Here is a 21,996-nt window from a genome sequence, read left to right as displayed (position 1 = left end):
GGTGTGGGGCACTTCCCAGCACTGAAATACCTACAGACAGGGCACCAAACCTATTGCAGAGCTCTGTGCTTTGCTGTGGGCTTCCTCCCTCTCACAGTGCACTGCATACTGGGGACTCTCAGCCACAGTGACCATCAAGGGCTACATGAAAACTCCCCAGTCTAAGCTAGTTGCTCATACACACTGTCATTCGTGAGCTCATTTGCAAACACAGGGCTGCTATGGCAACTCCCATTAGCACTTCAAACCAGATCCTGAATCACCCAATGCCTTGAATCCCACCATAACTTCGATTCCACTCCACGTGGTGTCCTGAGCTCCCTGTTGTGTCTTGATCCTATCCAGAGCAGACAGCACTCCAAGAGAGCCACTCAAGGGCACCCAGTGAGCGCTGGGGCAAAAAGCTTCTCTGCTGCAGGGACATCAGGCAGCACATCCCACCTGCCTGTGTGGAGCCAGGAGCAGGGGCTGACCTCAACAAGAAGGGTTAGGAAAACAGTCAAAAAAGATAAAGTCTGCCTTTTTTTAATGAACTGCAAAATTTATTACAGTGGTTTGCTCCTGACAAGGAAATTGGTAACCTCCTGCCAGGGTAAGAAGGGTGGGTAGTGGAAGAGAAGGGATGAGAGAGAGAAAAGGATGTAGGAGACAGAGAAAGGGAGAGACACTTAAGGACACTTTTCATTTTCTGAAAATAAACCATCTTTTACCTCCCAAACCACTTTCTCCAGTTCTTTAAGTTCACAAAAAGAAGGTGAAGCTGAACCACAGATTTCAGGAGGAAAATGCACAAATGTTGAAAAGCAGAGACAAACATGCTCTTCTGCATCTAACAAGCTTCCACAAACCACATGGCTCCAGGGGCAGCATTTGCAGCTCCTCAAGGCACCAGCTCTGAGCACAGCCATGGTGGATGACAGCCCCCTTGAAATGAAAAGCAAACACCCACCATGGAGATCAAACCTAAACCAGCCCCAGCCACATTCAAGGAGCCCAAGTGAGGTGCGGGGCCTGGCTGTGGTGAGGAGCCATGCTGGGCTGCCCATTAGCAGGGTGGGAGGAGAGAAGAGCATGGCTGAGACCAAGAGAAAGCATCCAGAGTTCAGCACATCCCATCTTTGGGGGACAGCAGCCCCCCAGAGATGCCCAGTTTTGTCTGTGAGACCCTGTCCCACGATGGGAAAAGAACTGATGGCTCTTCACCTGTGGCTTTGGCAGCACTTGCTGTCCTGCGGGGACACAGTAGAGTACAATGGGAGATCTGGGGACTCAACCCAGCCTGGCACAAAGAGCAGGAGGGGGCTGCAAAGCCCCCTAACTTCAACAAGTCCCTGGGCATGTAATGGCACAGAAGCAGCTCAGGGCTGTTTTCAGACTGGATGTGCTGGACCCTACAACTCCTTTCTGCCCAACCACTCTGCCACCTTCACTTGTGGACAGGAGGGTGACAGGGTCTGTTCCCAGCCCATGGCTGTTTGTCAGGCACTGTCTGGGTATGGCTGACAGCTGGAGCAAGGCAGAACCTGTGCTACCCAAGGACACTGCCCTATAGCCACCTTATCCTTACATTTCAGGAACCAGCTTGGCTCACAGTGCCAATTTCACCTTGGCACTATGATCTGTAAAGATTTCCAGCCTCAGAGTATGTTGTGCTGGTGCTAAAGGCTCAGCACCAGGACTACATCCTAAAGTGTTTTGAGAACAGCTCCTGGTGTGGAATCTCTTAGAGCCTCTGCAGCAAAGCTTTAACATCTCAGAGATGTACTGACCATGGATATTTGTGGGCTCTGCTGTCTCCAGCACCAACACACACTGAGAAAATAAATCTCAGCCAAAGGCTCAGCATTGCCTGTCCCTGCCTGCCCTCACTTGGTCGGAGCATGAGCAGCAGCACAGCTGGCAGCCGGGAGAGGGAAGCTGTCCTGCCCCTTTGGTGTTTCAGAATGGCTGCGTGGGGCTGATCTCCCCAGCCGCAGTCCTGGAGTTCTGTAGGACTCCTGCAGAATCCTCTGTCTCCATGCCAGTGCTTGGGGACACCTCAACCACTGCAAAACCACAACCCAGGGGTTTCACCTCCCCTTTCCCCTGCCCTGTGCACGAGGGGCCCTGAGACATGGGGCAGGGCTGAGGAGAAATGGCAGCAGCAAAGAAACAGCTGGTAGGGGCAGAGGAGCATAAATAGGAGAAAAGCCAGGACAGGCTTTTCTCTTCCTTCGCACTGCAGATCTGGGTTGGGCAGGTGACAGGTTGGGCACTACATGTGCAGAGGAGCCAGGGGGCAGCTGAGCCCATGGCCCTGCAGCTGTCCACCATCCTTGCTGTGCATTAAAATAAATCACCTGGGACTTTTCCAATAGTACAGGTTAAATAGCATCACTGAGAAAGGTGGGGTGGAGAGGCAGCACCAGCTCGCCAGCCCTGGGCATGTGTCCTGCCCTTGCTGCACTGCTGGCAGCATCGGGGCTCTGCTGGGTCCATGCTGGCAGCCACACTCAAGTCCGCTTGGCATGCAACATCTCGATGAGGAGGTTGTTGCAGGGCACCTCCCCACTCAGGTGCTTGTGGTAGAGGTACTCCTCTGCCTGCATGCTCAGTGCCCGGACCTCAGTCAGCCGCAGCAGCAGCTGCCGGAACTTGTCCGTGGAGTGTGGGTAGTGGCAGACTGTGTACTCCAGCAGCGCTGCGTTGGCCTTCTCCTGAGCATCCTTAGCCAGCATGTGGTTCTCCAGGTACTTCACATCTGCAAAGGAGGAGGACAGCGGTGAAATGGTGCCAAACCCACACCTCTGTGCTGTGCAACATGTGCACAAAAACACAGTGCAGGAGAGATACTACTATGCCACATTCCTGCCTGATCATGGGCTCCTCATCCCTGCCCTGTGTCCCAGATCTCCCACAATGCTGAAGTTGGACACCTAAACTCCTTGGCAGCAGAAAGGCTAGTACCCTCTGACCCTCACTGCCCAGGAGCTTCGAAGCCAAAACATGCTACTTCTGTGCCCACACAGGGAGCTGTTGCCATCAGCTCCCTTTAATTCCTGAAGGTCAAGGGAGCAGCTGAACTAATTCCCCAATAAACCTGCTCTTTACAATGTGGCAACCAGGCTCACCAGCCTGGAAACCCTAATCCTCCATGCCTCACCAGGGTCGTGGCAACTCCCCCCTAATCCCACGTCAGCTCTGCTGCCTGTAAGGTGTGAAGTGGCACAGAAGGCAGCAGCACCAAAGTGCAGGCAGGGTCTGGCAGCCAAGAGGCCACTGCAGGCAGTGTGCAGAGCCTCAGCACAGAGATTGTCCTTGAAGAGGCCTGGTCTGCGACTGTCCTGCAGCTGGAACCATGGCAGATGGGTGACGGCAGAGACAGCTCAGGTTGGTGAGTCAGGGTTTCTCTGGGCTTTTGGGGCAACCTGAGCTGGAGCCTGCTCTTGAAGGATGCTGGGATTGTCATAACTGCTCTGAGAAGGAAGCACAGATTCTCAACCTGAGCAACACGTTGTTGAACCAGCATGCAGGTTTTAGTGGCTTTAGGGAAGCTGTGCTGTGCACTGCCCTCTCAGCTACCTACAGCTGCACACCATGATGAGACCTCAGTGGCCACCCACAGGAGACCTTACTGCCAGCACTGGCACTGGCCCCACGTGGGGAACATTAATTTAATAGATTTAATGTACAGCACAAAGAGGCCCAGCAATGATGCATTCAGACTGCATTGGTAGATTGGACATATCTTGCCTGTGGACTAGGAACAGAGAAATCTAGACATGGATTCTGGCCAAGGTGCTTGGGAGTTTGGTCTTTATTTCTGGGTTTTGTCCAAAAAAGGCAAGAAGGCAAATGTGGTACCCAGAGGGATGAGCAGCTTTTAGGAGGGCAAAGTGTGATGCTAGTGATAGAGGTGCCTGAATGGGAGGGAGAAAATGGAATCCCTGTGCCCCCGGGTAGGGGTGTCCACTGGAGACCCAGCCTCTGGCCATGCCCATCGCTGGGCTGAGTGGCTGGGGGCTGTATGGCAGAGGCATGGAGAGCCACAGGTCATGCCCAGAAGCACTTTATCAGATCACCCTTCCCTTTTCCCTTCTGTGGCACATTTGCTCCTATTATGGCTGTCTCCTTTCTGCCCGGGTTGTTGTTATGAAATCTCTTTATCTGCATAAGGTTATTGTGCATGTCATTAAAAAAAAGAAGTTATATTGATAAATGTCAAATCTATCCTCTGAGTTGGCTCAACAATAGCTAGTTCTACTTGATGAACTCACCTGGTTCTCTGAAAGACCCTATTCACTGTTTAATTGAATATTTGAATAATCTTTTCATTCCTGCAAGGAATAAAGAATGTTGTCCAAATAACATTGACTCACTTCATTTAGAGACACTGCAGCAGTTGCAAAGACTGTCCTGTGACAAAGCCTCCCATCACACATACAGATATGCCTGGGATTATTTCTATGCCCTCAAGTGTTCTTCCTATTCACAGCTCCTTTTGTTTGGGAGAAGCTGCTGATAAATTGCAAACGCTTAAGGGAATGTGGGCTATAAAAGCCTCTCTTCCTCCCCTCCCCAAGAGTAGCTGCTTCATGAATGTAAGTCATGAAATCGAATGATAGGTCAATCCATTAAGGCTCTATTAAGCCCTTCTGTAGAACAAAGCTAACCTGTGCCGTCCTCATAAATATTGCTATTTTGAGAAGCCCTAATTTTAATTAAATCTCTTTACCTGCTCAGGAGAGAAATCTATTTAGAACTCAAATGGCAGCTCTTGTGAGTGGGGCTTGGCTTTGACTGTGCTGTGGCAGAGTGGTAAATGTGGAAATTCTCTTGTTAAAGGCAATTATGTCCTGCACATAATACACAATCCCATCCTCTACAGCTGAGCCTGCGAAGGGCAAATTACTCCAAGTGAGCTCTACAATATGGAGAGAAAAAGTTGGATTTGGGGCAACATGATGTATGGGGAAATACAGCTATTTAATTGCACGACCTCGCTGAAAGCCACCGCTCCGGAGAAATGGAACCGCGGCCAGGATCGACACGGCAGCCGCCGGTCCGGGCTGTGCTCCGGCTGGACTCTGCTCCTGCTCTCTGTGTCGAGCCATATTGAGGGGTGGCAGAGGGATGTAAGGCAGCGAAGGAGCGCCATCCCTCCTGGCTTTGAGCCTGAGCCCTCCTGGTGCTGAGCCTGTCGGGCAGCAGCTGGGGAAGGTTTTTGCTTGGGGTACGAGCCCCACGGGCTTTGTTATTTGCCAGCCCAGGCACTGTTTGTGCCACATCTTATCACTGCTTGAGCAGTAAACCATCGTGTCTAATTTCCCTGGACTGCAAAATAGCTCTAAAGGAAAAGAAAGTTGCAGCAGGAGAGGCTGAAGGTGTAGGATGGGATATCAGTGCAGCTCCTGCACTCCTAGACACCCACCCTGTCTGGGCCTCACAAGTGCCCATGAATGCTGGTCCTGGCTGCTAACAAGGACATAATCACAGCAAGCCTGAGTCAAACCACTGGACCCTTCAGACTATACTGGCCATGACCCCGGCCTCTGGAACAGCGGATGGATTCCCACTGCCTGCAGCATGTCAGTGCTCCAGCTTAACCTATTAACCCAGTGCTCCTGGAGCAGCAAGCTGGATCCTCAGCCAGGACGGCATACAGTGATGCGAACTCTTCCTCAGCCAGAAACAACCAATACACTGGTTCATATGGCACAGAGTGCAGCCCACCATCTGCTGGGCTTGTGATGAGGCACAGGGATCCTAGCAGGAGACAGGGCTGCCCCAAGCTCGGCGTCCTGGCTGCTGCAGGGCTCCAAACACAAGTGTCGCTGGGGAAATGCCAGCTCCTGCCCCATCTGGGTGTGTGCAATTAGCAGTGGCCATGGAGGTATGGGAAGTGAAGCAGCAGTGGTGGCAGAGGTGTGAGCTGGGAGCATGGCAAACAGCTGAGCCCCTCAGAGCCCTGCCACCACCCTCAAGCTGGAAGGTGAAACCACTGGGATGGAGCTGAGGGAAAGATACCAGTAATGAAGGAGTCGGGCCCCCTGGTGTTCCCGTGGCGCTCGGTACAGCCCACAGCTGCACCTCCCCGTGGAGGGCTGAGATTGCTCCGGTGGAGCTCTAATGGGCTCTCTGCCTCTAGGTGATACCTGTGGGGAAAGGAGGTGCATTCCCAGCTGTGGCGGGTGGGGAGGTGCTCCCCACCAGGGTGGCAGTACAGCCAGGACGGAAGCCATGCAGGATGAGAGCAGGAGCAGGGCAGAGCTGTTGTGCAGTGTCAGGGACGCTGCGGGCTCTGGCAGCAGCAGCCACAGCTCCCGTGTATTTTGTCTAGGTGAGGCAGGACTCCGTGAATCCGCCGCCGCGGCCCGACCGCAGGCTCCGGCTTGAGCCTAATCAGGAGCTGACACAGCCCCTGCCCGTGCAGCAGCAGGGTCCCTCTGACGCAAATCCCGGCAGATAGGGCTGCCGGCTCTAGCAGCATATCTGTTTTGTCACAGCTCTATCAGTCGGTTGTTTCCCTGCTCCCTGCAACGGGCAAGTGACCAAAACAGGCTCTGCTTAGCCAACGGGATAGCAACATCCCCCACAGCTGGAGGCAAAGCCCAGTCCCGTAGCGCGACACGTTTCTGACTCTGGCTAGGCAGAGGAGTGACAGGTCTCAGCCCTCGCTGCTGGCTTCTCATTAAAAGCCCCTTCGTTGCCCATTGGCACAGTAGCTGGTATGGCTGGACCCTGGGTTGTGTTTTCTCCTTTCAGCTGTGCTCTCACCTCCTCAAAACCCCATGGCAGCACAGCCATGACACCCAAGCATGACCACCCCTCGTCCTGATGTCCCCCACAGTGACACTCACCAAGGCTGAAAAGGATGAGGAACTTAAGGCAGACGAACTCCTGCCGGTCCACCTGGAGCGAGTGCAAGTGCAGGACCAGCTCCTGTGCCCGCAGCACCAGCGTGTTCAGGATGGAACCAGCCTGGGATGCAATGGTCGACACGTCCACCTGCAGGGACAGCGACAGCATCAGCCATGGTGGCCCCCTTGCTGTAGAGGACTCCACACAGGGCAGGATTTGGGCACCAGCTCAGAGCACTGATTGAGAACCAGGGGCGTCAAAGCAAAGCCTGATGATGGGTGACACAGGAACCCCATTTTGCCAGTGCCACATGAAACAGCAGGAGCATTTGCAGGGTGCTGACACCACAGGCACCTACAACTCCAGAAACTGCCCTCAGGGAGGGAAAGGGCCTCTTCTTGTGTTTCACCTGGGCAAAGTCAGGTGTAGCTCTAGATCTTTCCTTGAGAACTATTTTTCTCCAGAATCAGGAGCTAGATGGCATGACAGGACAGGATGAGATGGCATGGGATTGGACAGAATGCAGCAGGATGGGATGGGACAGGAAGGGATGGGATGGGATCTTCTGCACAAGCAATCTCATAGCACAGCAAAACCAACCAGTCTGCTCTGCTTGAGGTTGGCCACACTCAGAAAGGAAAAAAAACACTCCCATGGTCCTCTCCAACCCCACTGCCTGTCTCCCATCACCCTCTCCACCACAGCTGCCTCGTTCTCTGTGAGCCAGCACTTACCTCCTGTCCGGTGACAAGCAGCACGCTGTGCTCTTTGCCATGCTGCAGCTGCCGGTAGATGTGGTCAAATACCAGCAGCTCACTCCAGCAGTTTTGAAGCAGCTTCATTTGGTCACCCACCTGAAACACAACCATATCAGCACCACTGATGCTTCTTGTGCTGGGACACGGTGTGGGGAGAGTTGTGACTCTGTCTGCATCAGCTTGTTATGAGATGGCAGGAGGGAGATAGCCTGCCCCAGTCCATGCAGCACCCCCTGAGTCACCAGCTCTGTGTTCCAGGATCAGCTCCACACTGCAGCTCTGTAGCAGCAATGGCTCAAACTCACACCATCAGCTACTGCAGCATGTAGCCACACTAGCAGTGGACCTGGACAGGACTTGTGTCCTTTTGTGTCTTGCCCTGAGCACAACAGAAAAGGGTTTTCTAGCAGACTGGCATCAGTGTCAAAACCCCAGCCCATTTTCACTGCTCAAGTACCCAGAAGTAGAGCAGCAAGTCCAATCAGCATTGCTGCTAGACAAAGCAGAGAGTGGATGAGGCCTCCTGCAACCAGGATGAGAAAAGCCTTGGCATGCATAGGGCATCAACATGATGTATTGGAGATGTGACAAACTTCTACTTGCCAGTGGCCTCCAGGTGACCTGATCTATGGAGAGATTCCCAGCTTTGTGCACATGTTTACTTGCCAGCCCATCACAGAGGGTGCAAGGGGCATCACCTGCCTCTCTAGGAAATCCATCTCCTGCAGGTGGGATCAGACTTTGTCCTTCAGGACTCTGTCCCTGACTCTTGTACCCTTGTACTCTGGTTTGTTTTTTTTAAGAGGCTGAAACCCTCCTCATCCCTGTTGCCTGCAGAGCATTTCACACACACACTTACATTTGGAAACTATAGTCTGACTGTGAACAGGCTGCTAACAAGGAAATGCTGCTTCTGATTAATGAAATGCTAATTTCAAAGCCCTGGTCTGGCTCCTGGTCTACCCCTACCAGTGTGTAACTGGATGTTGCACCCCACTTCATCTCACTGCCATTCCATGAATTGTATGCATCACCTCCAGCCCTCCCTCTGTGGCAGACAGGAGAAAACAATATTAAAACTGATGCCCACATCATGGGTTAGTGTACACAGCAACCACCACTGCCCTGCAGCGAGGTCACACCTTCAGGTTCATGCCCCACACATCTCTTGTGCTGTGCCCATACAGCATTGACCTTGTGATTGGTGGATGTCCTGCAGGAGGCCAGCCCAGTACTGGAGTCTCCCTGGGTGGACTGAGACCTGCACCTGCACCACCAGCAAGGGAGACCTCAGGCTGGAGGACAGGAGATAGGTCAGGCAGCCAAGCAGTGCCAGCTTTGAAGCAGCTCAGCATGTTTCAGTGGCACTTGCTGGCTCTTATCAGGACTAGTTTTCCCCCACCAGGCACAACCTGCCCTAACTGTGAACAAATCTTTAACAAAATGCCTGCTGGCCGTGTCCCTGGGCGGGAGGGAACGTGCAGCTGCCACACAAAGGCCCTGTGTCTCCAGCTGGCCTCTCTGGATACTTTAAAATGAAAGAAGACAGTGCTCAGCTTCACATCCCTGCCTAGGATGGCAAGTTTGGAAAGGGAGGGGTCACAGAACTGCCTCAGCACAGCACAGCTGCGAGGGAGCCACTGACTTTGAGGCATTGCTGTGCCATACAGCTGTCAGGCTGGTCCCTGCTCACACATCAATACTCGTGTGGTCACGGGCACGTTTGCAGGTGTTGGTGTGTATGTGCAGGCACAGCCATAGGTGTCCAAGCTTTCAAAGAAACACCAGCAGTTACCTCTGGTGAGAAGCTCAGCCCAGGACACAAACCGCAAGGACCTCCAGAGGTCTTTCAGAAAAGTCAGTGAGCCTCTGGCAGTGCCAGCAATGAACAGAGTCAGTAGCTGTGTTTGGTAAAACAAGGCCCTTTTGGCTGGAGTCATGGTGGGACGTAGGACATGCTGCTGCCCCAGCTTGAGGAGCAAGCAGGAGGTATGACACTCAACTGCCTCCCACATCAAGAACCACCATGGGTTACTGGCTTTGTCCCCTTGACACTGCTTTCCACAGGGGCCCAACTCCTTTCTGTGAAGAGCTGAACCCTCATCCCTCCCAGGGACCTTCTCTCCTGTGTGGCTGGTGTAGGGGAAGCACTGGGGGTTATCACTAATATCTCCCTGCCAAGCAAATTCAGCACCAGCAGAAGAGCTTTGCAGTGCCATTGTGCTCGCTGCCTTTAATAGAAGGAAGACAGATGCAGTATCACAGGACTGGATAATACCCTCGTTTTGCTGAAGAGGCTGCAATAAACCAGTGCTGGGAGATTGCAAAAGGAATAGGAGTCAGATGAGAAAGAGCTTTATGGTCTCAGAGCCCAGCACTCTCCACGAGCCGCTGGGATTTGTTTCTCAAGTGCGGTGGTCAGAGCTGGACGCACAACAGCACAGGGAGGGAGATGTGGCGCAGAAGGCAACGATGGCGGCCAGGGCTGCGGCACCCACTCCTGCCTGATGGCACAAAGCCTGCTTGCAGTGAGGTGCAATGGGTGCAACGGGTGCCCTGGGCTAACCACATCACCCAGAGCAGTGAGGGGACCACGGTGCATGGCCTGTCAGCAGAGACCGTGAGGTTTCTGTTTATCTGCTGAACAAAGAATGGAGGAAAAGCTCATTCTGCATCCAAACAAAATGGAGATGTTCTGCGTTTGTGGTGACCTCTGCCTCACAGCAAGTGGCTGGCTGTAACCACAGCAAGCCCTCACAAGGGTGTTGGGCTCCCAGCGCAGCAGCATGCTGCCAACCCAGCCACATGCTCCCGGCTGGTGCCGAGCTCCTCCACTCCAGCTGAGTCGCAGTGTTGTTTTGGAAGCTCCTTCCTGTGCCTCATTCCTGAGCAGGATGAGCTCCGGAAGAGACAAACTGAAGGTTTTGCCCTGAAAATGGTTTTAAAGTACTCAGCTTCACTAAAAATAAGCATTTCAACAATTTTTAAATCTTCTCTTCTTCCTTTAAAAATTACTAATTGGCTTCTCCCAAACTCTGTAGATGGGTCTGGCTCCCTAGGCCAAGCAGCTCGCTGCATCCCACCAACAGTACATTTCACCCTGCAGGGCCACTGCATGGCTGTTCCCTGCCAGCATGCTCCGGTGTGCCACAGCCCTACCTGGGCCTATGGGCATGCACTGGATGCATGTGGCCATGGTGCTGGGGGAGTGTGACAGGGAAGGCTGGCAACTCTGGGAGTTGGGCTGGGTTTGGTGATCTCTCCAGGGACGTGCCTGCACTCCACCACCAAGAGGGTTATCTTTGTGCTCTGGGCTGGGGCAGCAGTGGAATCCCCCTGTAGCCCTGCTCCAGCAGTGCAGCTCTTCTGCAAGGGGACTCCCAGCTGCAGCTCACCCCTCTGTGCCCAGCCTGGTCTCCCAGGAGGAGAGCAGAGGGCTGCTAATGGATGACCACTCAAAGTCAATCAATCCTCCCGGCGAGGCGGCACGCGTGCACTCCTGCTTCTAAAAGTTAAGCAAAGGATCTTCCCCTTTTAATGTCAAGGCTTTTCAGCAGAATGCTTTATCAAGGGCGTGATGCAAGCTGTCTTTAAGAGGTGATTTTTTTTTTAAAGCAAGCATTTAACCCAGGCACAAGACGCAGCAGGAAGAGCACTACCCTGCTGCCGGGCCACTGAGAGCACCTCATCACTGCAGGCCTGTGACCCACAGAAATATGCATTTCCCTGCAGCAGATGGGCTGGGACCAAGGGCTGGAGCAGAAGCAGGGTGTGCAGAGGCATAGACCATGCTGCCTGAGTGCACAGCTGCAGGATCTGTATGAGGATGTACTTTTAAACCTCATGCTGCCCTCCCTGTGGGCTCATAGGCACAAAGGGAGGAAGTTTCTGGGAGTGTTGAGGGTCTCCAAAACGTGTCCAGGCCAAACAAGTGTCTCAGCATCCTGAAACCAAACCCCCACAATTCTCACTGCTCTCTGGCTGGTGCCATGGCTGGTCCAGGACATCTCTTGCATCAGGTACTGCTGTCTGCCTCCAAACATCTCTGGGTCCCTGGACATTGATCCTCAGGCACTCCCCACCTGGCTTCAGCCCACCACAGACACAAGGAATGCTTCTCAACTGCCTACATTCATTCCAGAGATGTTCTTGGGGCCTTCCCTCAGACTGCTGGTGCAGGATCTGCCCCAGCAGCTCCCATGCAGGTGCACAACACACAGCAGTGCCCTGAGCCACAGCCTGAGCAGTTACTGGTGCAAGCAGGACCTGTCATCTTGGCTACTGAGCAGTGCAAAAGTGGATTACCATCTGCCAGCAACCTGCAAATGAAGCTCTGTGCAAGGCTAAGGTGTTAATGGCCATTGCAGGTCCCCAAACCCCTGTCCAGATACCACTGCAATGAGCACCTTAAAGCAAAAACCCATTAGGGCCAGGATCATCTGTCTGCTGGAAGAGTGCACTGCCATGGCCCAGACTACTGCTTTTTGCTGGGGCTCACAGGCAACCAACTGCAAGGCTGCATGAGCATCATGGTTCTGCATGTGCCCAGAGAGTGAAGGCAGAGTTGTGCCAGCTGGGACGCCAGCAGGCAGGGACAGCCGTCACATTTCCCCCAGAGCATAGGATGCTAAACCCTGCTGCAGCATCCATGACCAGAAGGAGATATTAAATCTGCCAAAAATGCTCTGGCTGTTGGCCAGGAGATGCGGTCAAGATGACCCACACATGCTAAAGGCAGAGAAGCAACTGATTGCAAATCAGCTTTGTCATGGCTCCGAGGCCTCTAACAAGAAGCGAATGAGAGCAGCTCAGCAGACAGACAGACCCACAACACACAGGAACCCCTTGGTCTGTGAGAGCAGTGATGTCCTCAGCACCTCCCCAAAACACCAAAGCTTGCCTGTGGATGTGAGGGTCCTGGTTTCATGGTGATGGGGAGCTGGGGAGGAGATCAGCACCATCCCATGTACCCAGAGCTATGCCATGCCCCTCTACTCGCAGCAGGGACTCAACTTGCACACCCAGCCCAGCCTGGCCTTCAGGATGAAACCGTGGCAATTTGTTTAACATTCCTGGCTGCTCATCCCAATCTAAAGGTCACTGCACCCCTGCATGCACAATATTTATATGTACCTATGGCAGTAACACCTACATGAAACAGGCTGTGCAAGATACATAAATATAAACCAACCCAAAGCCAGACACGCTGTGAGTGTGCAAGTGTGCCTGCATGTGCAAATCTCTCTGTCGGTCTCTGTCCATATATATATAAAAAAATTACATCTGAAAGGACAAAGTTGCCTGAGACTCACGACCCAACAAAATATATTTCACCCCCGGCCCATATTTTTCTTCCTGAAGAGATGCTGCAAATCTTCCCTCAGTCCTGACACATCTCATCTAGACTCAGTTAAAGTTCGTATTTATGGGCGTCAGCGCTGACCTCTTCCACCTCCGCCCGCGCAGCCTCGCGCCGCGGCTGCCTGGCCGGCCCCCGATAAACAAGAGGGCCCCCAAATCCCCCTCAGCCGCGCGGCATTATTTGTCTTGGCTCCGAAGGCCAGCGCAGTCCGTAATTCTCTGCCTGCTGACACGAGATGAGCGCCGCCACATCAGTCTCCCCAGCGGATTGGCATGGGGACCCTCGTTTGTCAGTGGCAGACTGACAGAATTACTGGCCCTTAAATGAAACGATATATCTGGCAAGTTAAATCTGTTTTCAATCTGACTGCCCCGCGCCGGCGGGCGGACGTGGCGTGTGAGCCGATGTCAAGAGGCCATTAGCCCATCTCCCTCCTCCTTCCCCTGGCGCAGTGGCAATAACAGGGGGGCTCTCCCTAATACCTTCCCATCCTGATCACTCTGCCAAGAGCAAACGGCAAAGCCCTTGGTCAGCTGCTGCCCCTTTCTGGGTTGCTAGTGTGGGGATGGGAGTGAGAACGGCAATGGGAACTGGAACAGACCTGCCAGATCCAGGGAAGGCCTGCTCCCACTCTCCCTGGGCAGCGAGCAAAGGCTGGTCCTGGTCAGGCATGAGCCATCAGGTCTTTGTGCCCCTGAGTTTTTGCTCCCTCCTCTCCAGGCTCCTTTTGAGGCCTGGAAGAGAAGTCATCTGTCTGGAAAACAGCCCTGTGGCAGGAATATGTGGGTGCTTGGAATGTTCAGTCAGGGAACACCATGCATGGGGCTATCTGCCCACACCCCTTCCTCACCCACCTGCACCCTCTCCCCTCCTGGAATCATCCCAGCCCTGAAGCAATTTCCCAGTACGATGCTCTTCCAGCCTGGATACCCTCACAAGCCTGAGCCAACAGTGCTTCCCCAACTAGGGATGGAGAACGTCACCTTCACACAGAAGATCCCAGGAGATAGAGACAGCTGCTGGCATCCCTTGCTCTGAGGAGCCCTGAGCACCCTGTGGGGACTTGCCTGCATGTCAGCTATCGATCCCCAAGACCGCGATTTTACTCCATACTAGCAGGCTTTAGGGTAAAGCCATAAACTCTGCACTAGCAGGAGTTCATTTACCAGCAGCTGTTTGCTTTTACGTGCCAGGCAGAAGCAGAAATGGGGTTTGAGGAGCCACAGAACTACTCATGCTTCCCAATGGCTTCCCTCCCCATGCCCAAGGGAAAAACACTGTCCTGCACCAGGAAGGATGTTCCATGCCATTGGGTAGTGGGTAACCCTGGCACTGATCCTGGGGCAGACATGCATAGAGGGGCCTGGGCACCACAGCCTCATGCCAGGGACTCAGACCTGCCCAGTTACACTGCCTGCTGCCAAGATTGTGAACGGGAAGGCGCCAAGGCCAGAGACAACTGTGCTTTCTCACGCTCCTTCTGGAACCAGGGCAGAATATGGTGTCATGTAGTCCCTGGCCCTATGAGCCACTAAGAGTCTTCCCCAGGCTCTCCCCATGGACGAGGACAAAAGGCAAGAGCCTCCAGGATGGCAGTGATGCCCAGATGTGCTTCCATCCCTGGCACGGCACTTGTTATCCTGGGCACGTTGAGGGATGTGTCCCACTCCCATCAGGACACTGGTAACCCAGCCCAGGTAAGATCTCTGGCACTTCTGTCCCCTCCAGTGCCCCAGGGGAGGAGGAGCGCCCACCAATGCGGATTTACATGGAAACAGCCTATTATGGTGGCTCAGTCAGGCTGACAATGGAGCTACAAGGCTATGCAGCAATGCAGCCCGGAGCTGAGTTTACACTGTTTACAATATCTCCTGCAAAACAACAACCACCCTGTTCCCAAAATTCAGACTGGACACTGATATGATTGAAACGATCCCGGCCCACCCCCACAATGCCATTTCCTGACGCTGTTCCGGCAGCCGGGGGCTATTTTGAGCTGTAAGGCTCTGCCGGGCACCCTGCAGGGTGGGCATGGGTAAGCCTGGCCCTGTCCTGGGGCACAGTCCCCACAGCACTGGGGGAGGAAGGTGATTTTGGCCAGAGCTGGGTAGCACTCTGGGAGCACAGGAAGGCACATTCCCAGATGATCTGGGATGTTGCTCTCCAGTTTTGGCCATGTAGTGAAATTTTCCCTCCCATTTTTGCAACAGTTTAAGATTTCAGGTCAGCCCAGATCACGAATGGAAAAATGTCTGAAAGCTTGACAAAGTTTGCAGGATATCAGAGGCTGCCTCAACCCTGCTAATCCACCCCGTGGTCTTGGTAAGTATTTGGGGGGATTGGTAGGACAGAAGTGAGATCTGTGTCCCCCAGCCAGGCATATTCCCGGGCTGCTGGCAGCAGGAGTGGCCCCAGAGGAGGCTTGGTGGTGTGTCCTCTGCTCTGGCCAGCCCTGCCCCGGCTGCCTGATGCTAACAGGCACCCACCTGACTGCATCGATTTTCCTCCTAAAGGCAGAGGAGAGAATTGTCCCAACTATAATTCCTCAACGTTACATTTTTCAATTATATCTTGAGCTTGACACCGCAGTCACTCTGCCGGCGATTGCTTTCACACCTGCCTCAGCCGTGATGAATCTGAAATCATTAGCCCCGTGGCGATAGCGGGAATCGCTCCGGCATTGCAGCCAGGACCCGGTCCCTCCAGCCCTGCCGCTTCGGGAGCTGGGAACAGGACAGGGACATGCCAGCAGAACTGCAGAGCTGAAGACCATTGGCTCATGCCCCCAGGCATTGACCTGTCCTCACACCGTTTCAGTCCCAATCCTGCCCACGGCAGCACGCCATCCTCACAGCGTTTCACCCCCAGTTCTATCTGCCTCACGTTGTCCTCTCTGTGCAGTATCCCTCCCTCCTGCCCAGGATCCTACCTCCAACTCCTTGAAGAAGATGCAGCTCCGTGCCCACTCCACGATGGAGAAGAGGGTCTGGTCAGCCATCTTGCACATGAGGCCAAAGGTGCTGAGCTTGTCGTGCCGGCCTTTGCCTTGCTCTTGCTGCAGGCAGGCCAGTATCCGTGCCTTTACCTGTGCCTCGTCAGGCTCCAGCTGCAGCAGCTTCAGGATGACCTCGGGGATGTCAGGAGGGGAGCTGCTGGGGTAGGTCTCTGGGTACACATAGGCGGGCATGGATTCATGCGCGTTTGTGTAGTGGTCTGGGTACTCAGACTTAATGGTGCGGTTGGGGAAGGAGGAGTAGTGGTAGCCAGTGAGAGGGGCATGGCTGGGCACAGTCATTCCCAGGGAGGGTGTCCCGTAGGGGCTGCGCTCATAGTCGATGGGTGTCAGGGCAGCAGGGTTGGGTGGCAAGGTCTTGGACATGGCATGGATGCTGTGGATGGTGGAGGACAGGCTGTAGTCGTTCTGCACTGGGGACACAATCTGAGGCATGGTCTCAAGCTTGAAGCCATTGGCACGGATCAGAGCTTTCTTCTGCTGCTTTAAGGCACGGTCCCGCTTGTACATGGGTCCAAATTTGTTCCTTCCTCCGCGCATCCGATCTGCACGAACAGCTAGGGGCAGAGAGAGGGCAGAGGCTGCAGTGAACTGCAGAGAAGGAACCCAGTGCTTCCACGTGGCACAAAGAAAATAACAGGGGGCATTTGGTGGCCAAACAGTGCTGGAAAGCATCAGGAAGAGCTTCCATGAATGCCACTAGCAGGCTGTGCCACTCCCAGCCCAGCTGTACACACCACAAATGTGACATGGCAGGTTCAGGTGCCTGGCCCTGGCTGTTTAGGAACTGCAGGAAAGGAAGATACATTTGCCTTTAACTTAAAAATAAAATTGGGAATAAAGCAACTTGCATTCTTTGCAGGTTGAGGGGACTGTGAAGCCCAGGCAGAATACCCACTTTCATTTTTATGACCCCTAACTCTGGACCAGCCTTGCCATTTTCTTGTTTCTGCGGAGTCTGTGATCCCACAGGCCCCTCAGGACCTTTGTTTGCCTGCATCCAGGCTGCACAAGCATCTTTTCTGCAAAGTTCTGCCCCATTCATGGGCAGCACAGCTGGCAGAGATATGCCAGCTTTCAGGTAGGAGCCTGTATGTTCCTGTCAGGCATCAACTACAGCCAAGAGGCTGAAGCATCCCACTGGTGGATTCATTTTGACAGCCCCACCACAATCTCCTGACTGTAGCAAAGCAGATGTTTCCTCTGAACCTCGAAAGAAACCCAAGAATGTGTCAGTGTGTGAGGGGGCAGGTGCTTCTCTGCAGCAGGAGCTTGTCCCTCCACACCACTCCGCTGAGCTCCCAGGGGCTACTGCCCCTGTCCACCCTTGGAAGAGCCTCAGCTTGCCGAAAGCCGGGAGCTGGACGACGTTGCAGAGGGATGGAGGAGATCGAGCCAGAGAGCACAGCCCACAGACTTAGCATCAAAGGGAGAAAACCCTTGGCTAGTTTGTGTCCCTGCTGACAGCAGGCGGGTCTTGCCTTTGTGTCTCAGCTGTTCCCTCTGCCTCTCTTTCGCCTACTTCTCCTGGAAGCTCGGCCAGCTCCCCCCCACCCCACCCCGAGCACCTCCCAGACTCTCCTCAGACAGGCTGGAAACGCGAGAGCATCTCCGGGAACAGCAGTATTTCCAGAGTGAGCAGGAATGTGCTCCCAGGGGAGCCGCCCTGTGCTTCCTCCCTCATTCTTTATTCATGAAAACAGCATCTCGCTGGAAAGGGGGCAGCCAGAGGATCCTCCAAGGTGAGGGGTGCTAGCCACACCCTGCCCCCTGCTTCCAAAAGCTTGAATGCCTCCGGGCAAGAGCGAGCTGCCCTGAGGCAGTTCCTAACTTCAGAGATAGGATGGGATGGCTGCAGTCAGTGTGGGTACCCGTGCCAGCATATCAAGCAGCCTGAGCTGGCATCCACAGGTGTGGTGTCACCCACCAACATCCCAGTGGTGCCACAGCACACCAAAAGCCCAAATCTCCCACTCACCCTAAGTAGTGTATTTCCACTACTGCTTGAGGTCAGGCCTGGTGATGCCCAGGGATCATATCCCAGGTGGACCCTGATGACCATGGGCAAGGACAAAGAGGCAGGGACTCACTGTGGTGGCCTGCAACCCACCCCAGTGAGAGGTGCTCACAGTGTGCTCTCACAAAGCCTCCACAGGTGACCGCTAGTCACCTTCTTCCCTCTCCCAGCAAGAACACAAAGGGAGAAGAGCCCTTTTAATTCCCTCCTGATTGTCTTTGCCTGCCATTTTGTGCCTCACTTGGGATCGGGAACAACTTGCCATTTGTAACATCCAAGCTGGCTGCTGGGAAACAATGGATGTGTCCTGGACTCCAGGGCAGTGAGCCCTGGGCCTGAGTAGAGCCTGCACCTCCAGCATCCCCCAAATGAGACATCTGCAAACAGCCCTGGAGCCACAGATATGGGCTCCCCTTCACAGTCCCTTGTCCCCACACAGAGTTCTGGCCAGTGCAAGCTTCCAGTCAAGCTGTGCTTTCTCTTGTCAACCTCTCCTTGCCCAGAGACCTAATGGGTGGCCAGAGGGTGCCCAGGGATGCTAGCAAGCTTGGACCAGGGCTGTGCTTTTCTCTCTGGCCAGGCTTTGCGGTAGCAGTGCCCACACACTGTCCCCAGAATCAATCATCTCGGGCTTGCTGTGGAGCTGGGAGATCACCTTCAAAGTATCACCTCAGATTCCCTGCCCAATACCACTGCAAAATGAAGAAAAGTGGACTCTCATTTTTGCCACACAAGAGACAGTCCCAGAGGAGTATTCCTCAGGATATATCACTACGTTATTGATCCCCCTGGCTGCCCACCTGCAGGGCTTTGCTAAGGAATTAGCATCAAGAAAATAACCAAAAAAGGCTGTTTGAGAGGAGCAGCCTTTGATACCTGGCTTGCTGCCCTCTTGGGCCATGGAACAGAGTAGCTCCACTGCAAGTGAGACAAAAAACTGCTGAAAAGGGGTAAACTGAGACCATATCTGTCCTTTCTGCCCCTGTCACTCCAAGTACTGCCCCTGCTTTCCTGCTCTAGAAGTCCCCAGCACCTAAACTCTTCTTCAGCATTGGTCAAAACTGCCACAGCACGCAAAGACTGATTTAAAGCACCAGTAACTCCAGTCCAGGGGGGAGAGGGAAACTGGGAACTGTTTAGAGACAAGTCTGGAAGCCAGCCCACGACGGGAGTTTGCAGGGGCTGATTTTGCAGGTCAGTGTTGTGTCTTACTCCTGCTCCTCTGCTCCAGGCTATCCTCCCGCTGCAGACAGAGGCAAGTTCACTGTGTGGTACTTTCAGATCAACTGCACTCTGCACAGCGAGCCTGGCCAGCTGAGAAGTCTCAGTCCAGCTCCTGCGTCTGGCTCCTTTCATCCACCACGAAATGTAAACGATTTCAGGGCAGAAGAAGTGGAGGGGCAGCTGAATAGGGGGCAGAGGGGCTCCTTTCTGGATCTGCTTTTGCTCTGCAGTCACTTGCCATCAAGTGTTCCCCCCAAAAGTGTTTTGTCGGTCCATGCTAAGAGCTGCAGAAATCATAGCCCACGACCTGGGGATGCTAGGGCCCGACTGATAACCTCAGTCAGGATCGACTCCTCCGGCAGGAATGAGGTGGCAGCTGGGGAGGACTGTGGTTGCACCCCCCGAGAGTCAGATGCAAAATCTGTTAAGCTAAATGCCACCGAGAGGGAAAATACAACTAGCGGTGCGCCTGCAGCAGTTTTGTGCTAAGCCGCATCATTTTTAACGTTTTCCTTGCATATCGGCACCTGAATTGATGTGCTTAAGGAAAACAATAATTCCTATGCTATTTCCCAACTGCTCTGCCAAGAAACAAAATCCTGGAAAGTCGAAGCCTCAGCAGCCAAAATCACCCAGGAAAACAAAACAAAAACACGAAAAGGGTAAGCAGGAGGCGACGTGAAAAAACGAATTTTTTTTCAACTTGGAAGGGGAAAACGGAGTCGAAGCAGCCCGGGAATTACCGACCCGGGGACGCGACGGGGACAGCGGGGACGGCGCGACCGGCACCGGGAGAATTGTGCACTCCCTTCGCAGCCGTGGAGCCCGGCTGTGTCCTACCTTCCAGGCGCATCCCCACGGTCAGGCACTTCTGGAAGCGACAATAAGGGCAGCGTTTGCGCTGAGTCTTGTCGATCTTGCAGTTCTGGCTCTCGGTGCAGGTGTAGTGCTTGTTGTTCTGCACCGTCCGCTTGAAAAAGCCCTGCGGTGGCGGGTGACGGCGATGCGGCGGGCACCAGCACCGGCATCCCGGCACCCCGGCCCTGAATCACTGGCATCCCAGCATCCCATCCCCTTGCCCCGCTTCCGACGAAGGCTTCCGCCGCCCCCCAGCAGCGATCGGGGCTTCCGTCGCGGCTGCGCTCCCGTCCCGTCGCCGAGAGCGAATCCGCCGCTAACGAAAACGAGCGAGGAGTAGCCCGCAGCCTGTCCCGCTGCCCCAGTGCCTGCAGAGCTCCCTCTCCACTCCCCACACAGCCCTGGCCCCCTTCCCTGTGTGCAGAGGTTCACGCACAACCCTGTCTATGTCTCCCTCGTAGCACAGCCCCTGTTCATGCACAGCCGCGGTCCCCGCACAGCCCTAAGCGCGTTTCTCCGGTCCCCGCGGGGCGCCAGTTCCCGCACAATCCTGTCTCCATTTCCCCAATCCATGCACAGCTCCCGTTCCCGCACCGCCCTGGTCCATGCACAACCTCAGTCCCATTTTCTCGGCTGTATCTCCCGCACAGCCCCGGTCCCGTTTCTCTGGCTCCGCACAGCCCTGGTCCCGTTTCTCTGGCCCCGCACAAACCCGGTCCCACTTCCCTGGCCCCACACGGCCCCAGTCCCGGTGTCCTTTCCCTGGCCCCGCATAGCCCGGCTCCGTCTCTGCGGACCCGCACGCCCCAGTCGGTTCTTACCTTGCAGCTCTCGCAGGTGAGCAGCCCGTAGTGGTACCCGGAGACCTTGTCCCCGCAGACCGGACAGAGCTCGTCCAGGTCCTCATCATAGGAATAGTCCATCCCCTCCAGCGGCCCTGCTGTGGGACAACCCAGTGGGTCAGCGGGACGGGCCTGGGGACGGGGACAGGGACGGGACGGGGCTGGGACCCCCAGCCCCTGCGCTGGGTGCGGAGAGGGAGTGAGGCGCGGCACGGCTGAGACCGAGCGGCAGGTGCCGGAGCCGGAGCCCTTTATAGCGCCTGGAAGAGCATCTCCATGTTGGTGCGGGCGAGCGGCCACCCCCCCGGGGGCTGGAGAACCTCCTCTGGGGAGAGCGGGCGGCTCACGGCGCCGGGGACGGGGCGGGGGCAGAGGGACCTGGCAGTCTAGGGACAGGGAGACAGGGGAACGGGGCTGCGCTCTGCCCCGGCTGGCAGCTGGCACGGCGGCGCAGGCCGGCAACGGCCCAGGGACTGGCTCAGAGGGTAGAAGAAGAGCTGGGGTTGCGGGTCCCGGGGAAGAAGCAGCTCTCGAAAGCAATACTGGGCTGGCAGCTACCACCAATACCCCTGTGCTGGGGGAACTGCTTGGCCAGGCCTCAGCAGCACTGGGCTCCAGACCCAGGCACCCCAGGAGCACACCTTACTGCAAGAAGGGATACAAGACTCTCCCCATTTCCCCTGGGGCTGATGGAGCTGCCCCATGTCATCCGTGGAGAACAAGGAGACTTTCCTGGGCATCTGGCCTGCAAGTGGCAGGGTTAGCATGAGAACTGAGAGTCCCAGAGGCTGAAGTACAATGGGACATGTCTGAGCAAGAGGAACATCCTGCAGCCAGCACTGCTCAATGCCCCTGGATGCCCAGGTGCTGATAGAATTACCCCTCTTATCCTGTACCAGGTGGTCTTGCAGCCAGCTGTCTGCTGGGCAGTGCTCACAGAGCCTGGGGAAAGCTTGTATGAAGCACATTAGGAGGTGCAGCAGCTACTGACACCTACTCTTGGTTCACTACTACTGAGGTGATGGTTTGGACCTAGCACTGACCACCCCATGTGAAGTAGCCACTGCCAACAGTGTCCTGTC

At 54.8% G+C, this 21,996-nt stretch overlaps 1 protein-coding gene across 2 annotated transcripts in view; it reads right to left on the bottom strand.

The window, feature by feature from the left end:
• Positions 1–509: 509 nt before the first annotated feature.
• The window catches only part of NR5A1 (nuclear receptor subfamily 5 group A member 1), a 28,016-nt gene continuing 6,529 nt past the window's right edge, over positions 510–21,996 (bottom strand). The window contains exons 1-7 of one of the 2 annotated variants that reach the window (XM_064171144.1): positions 21,556–21,609; positions 20,894–21,012; positions 20,055–20,196; positions 15,890–16,530; positions 7,575–7,694; positions 6,840–6,987; positions 510–2,740 (exon numbers count right to left, since the gene is read on the bottom strand). In XM_064171144.1, coding sequence (XP_064027214.1) covers positions 2,493–2,740; positions 6,840–6,987; positions 7,575–7,694; positions 15,890–16,530; positions 20,055–20,196; positions 20,894–20,995 — 1,401 coding nt within the window. In that variant the 5' untranslated portion in view covers positions 20,996–21,012; positions 21,556–21,609 and the 3' untranslated portion in view covers positions 510–2,492. Of the gene's footprint in view, positions 2,741–6,839; positions 6,988–7,574; positions 7,695–15,889; positions 16,531–20,054; positions 20,197–20,893; positions 21,013–21,555; positions 21,610–21,996 lie in introns of those variants that run through there. The other variant, XM_064171143.1, reaches the window with a different exon arrangement.

Source organism: Pogoniulus pusillus, chromosome 35 (assembly GCF_015220805.1).
Source record: "Pogoniulus pusillus isolate bPogPus1 chromosome 35, bPogPus1.pri, whole genome shotgun sequence".
In the NCBI taxonomy this organism is placed as follows: domain Eukaryota; kingdom Metazoa; phylum Chordata; class Aves; order Piciformes; family Lybiidae; genus Pogoniulus; species Pogoniulus pusillus.
Note: the sequence above shows the minus strand (reverse complement) of the source record. Positions and strands in the feature narration are given on the sequence as shown.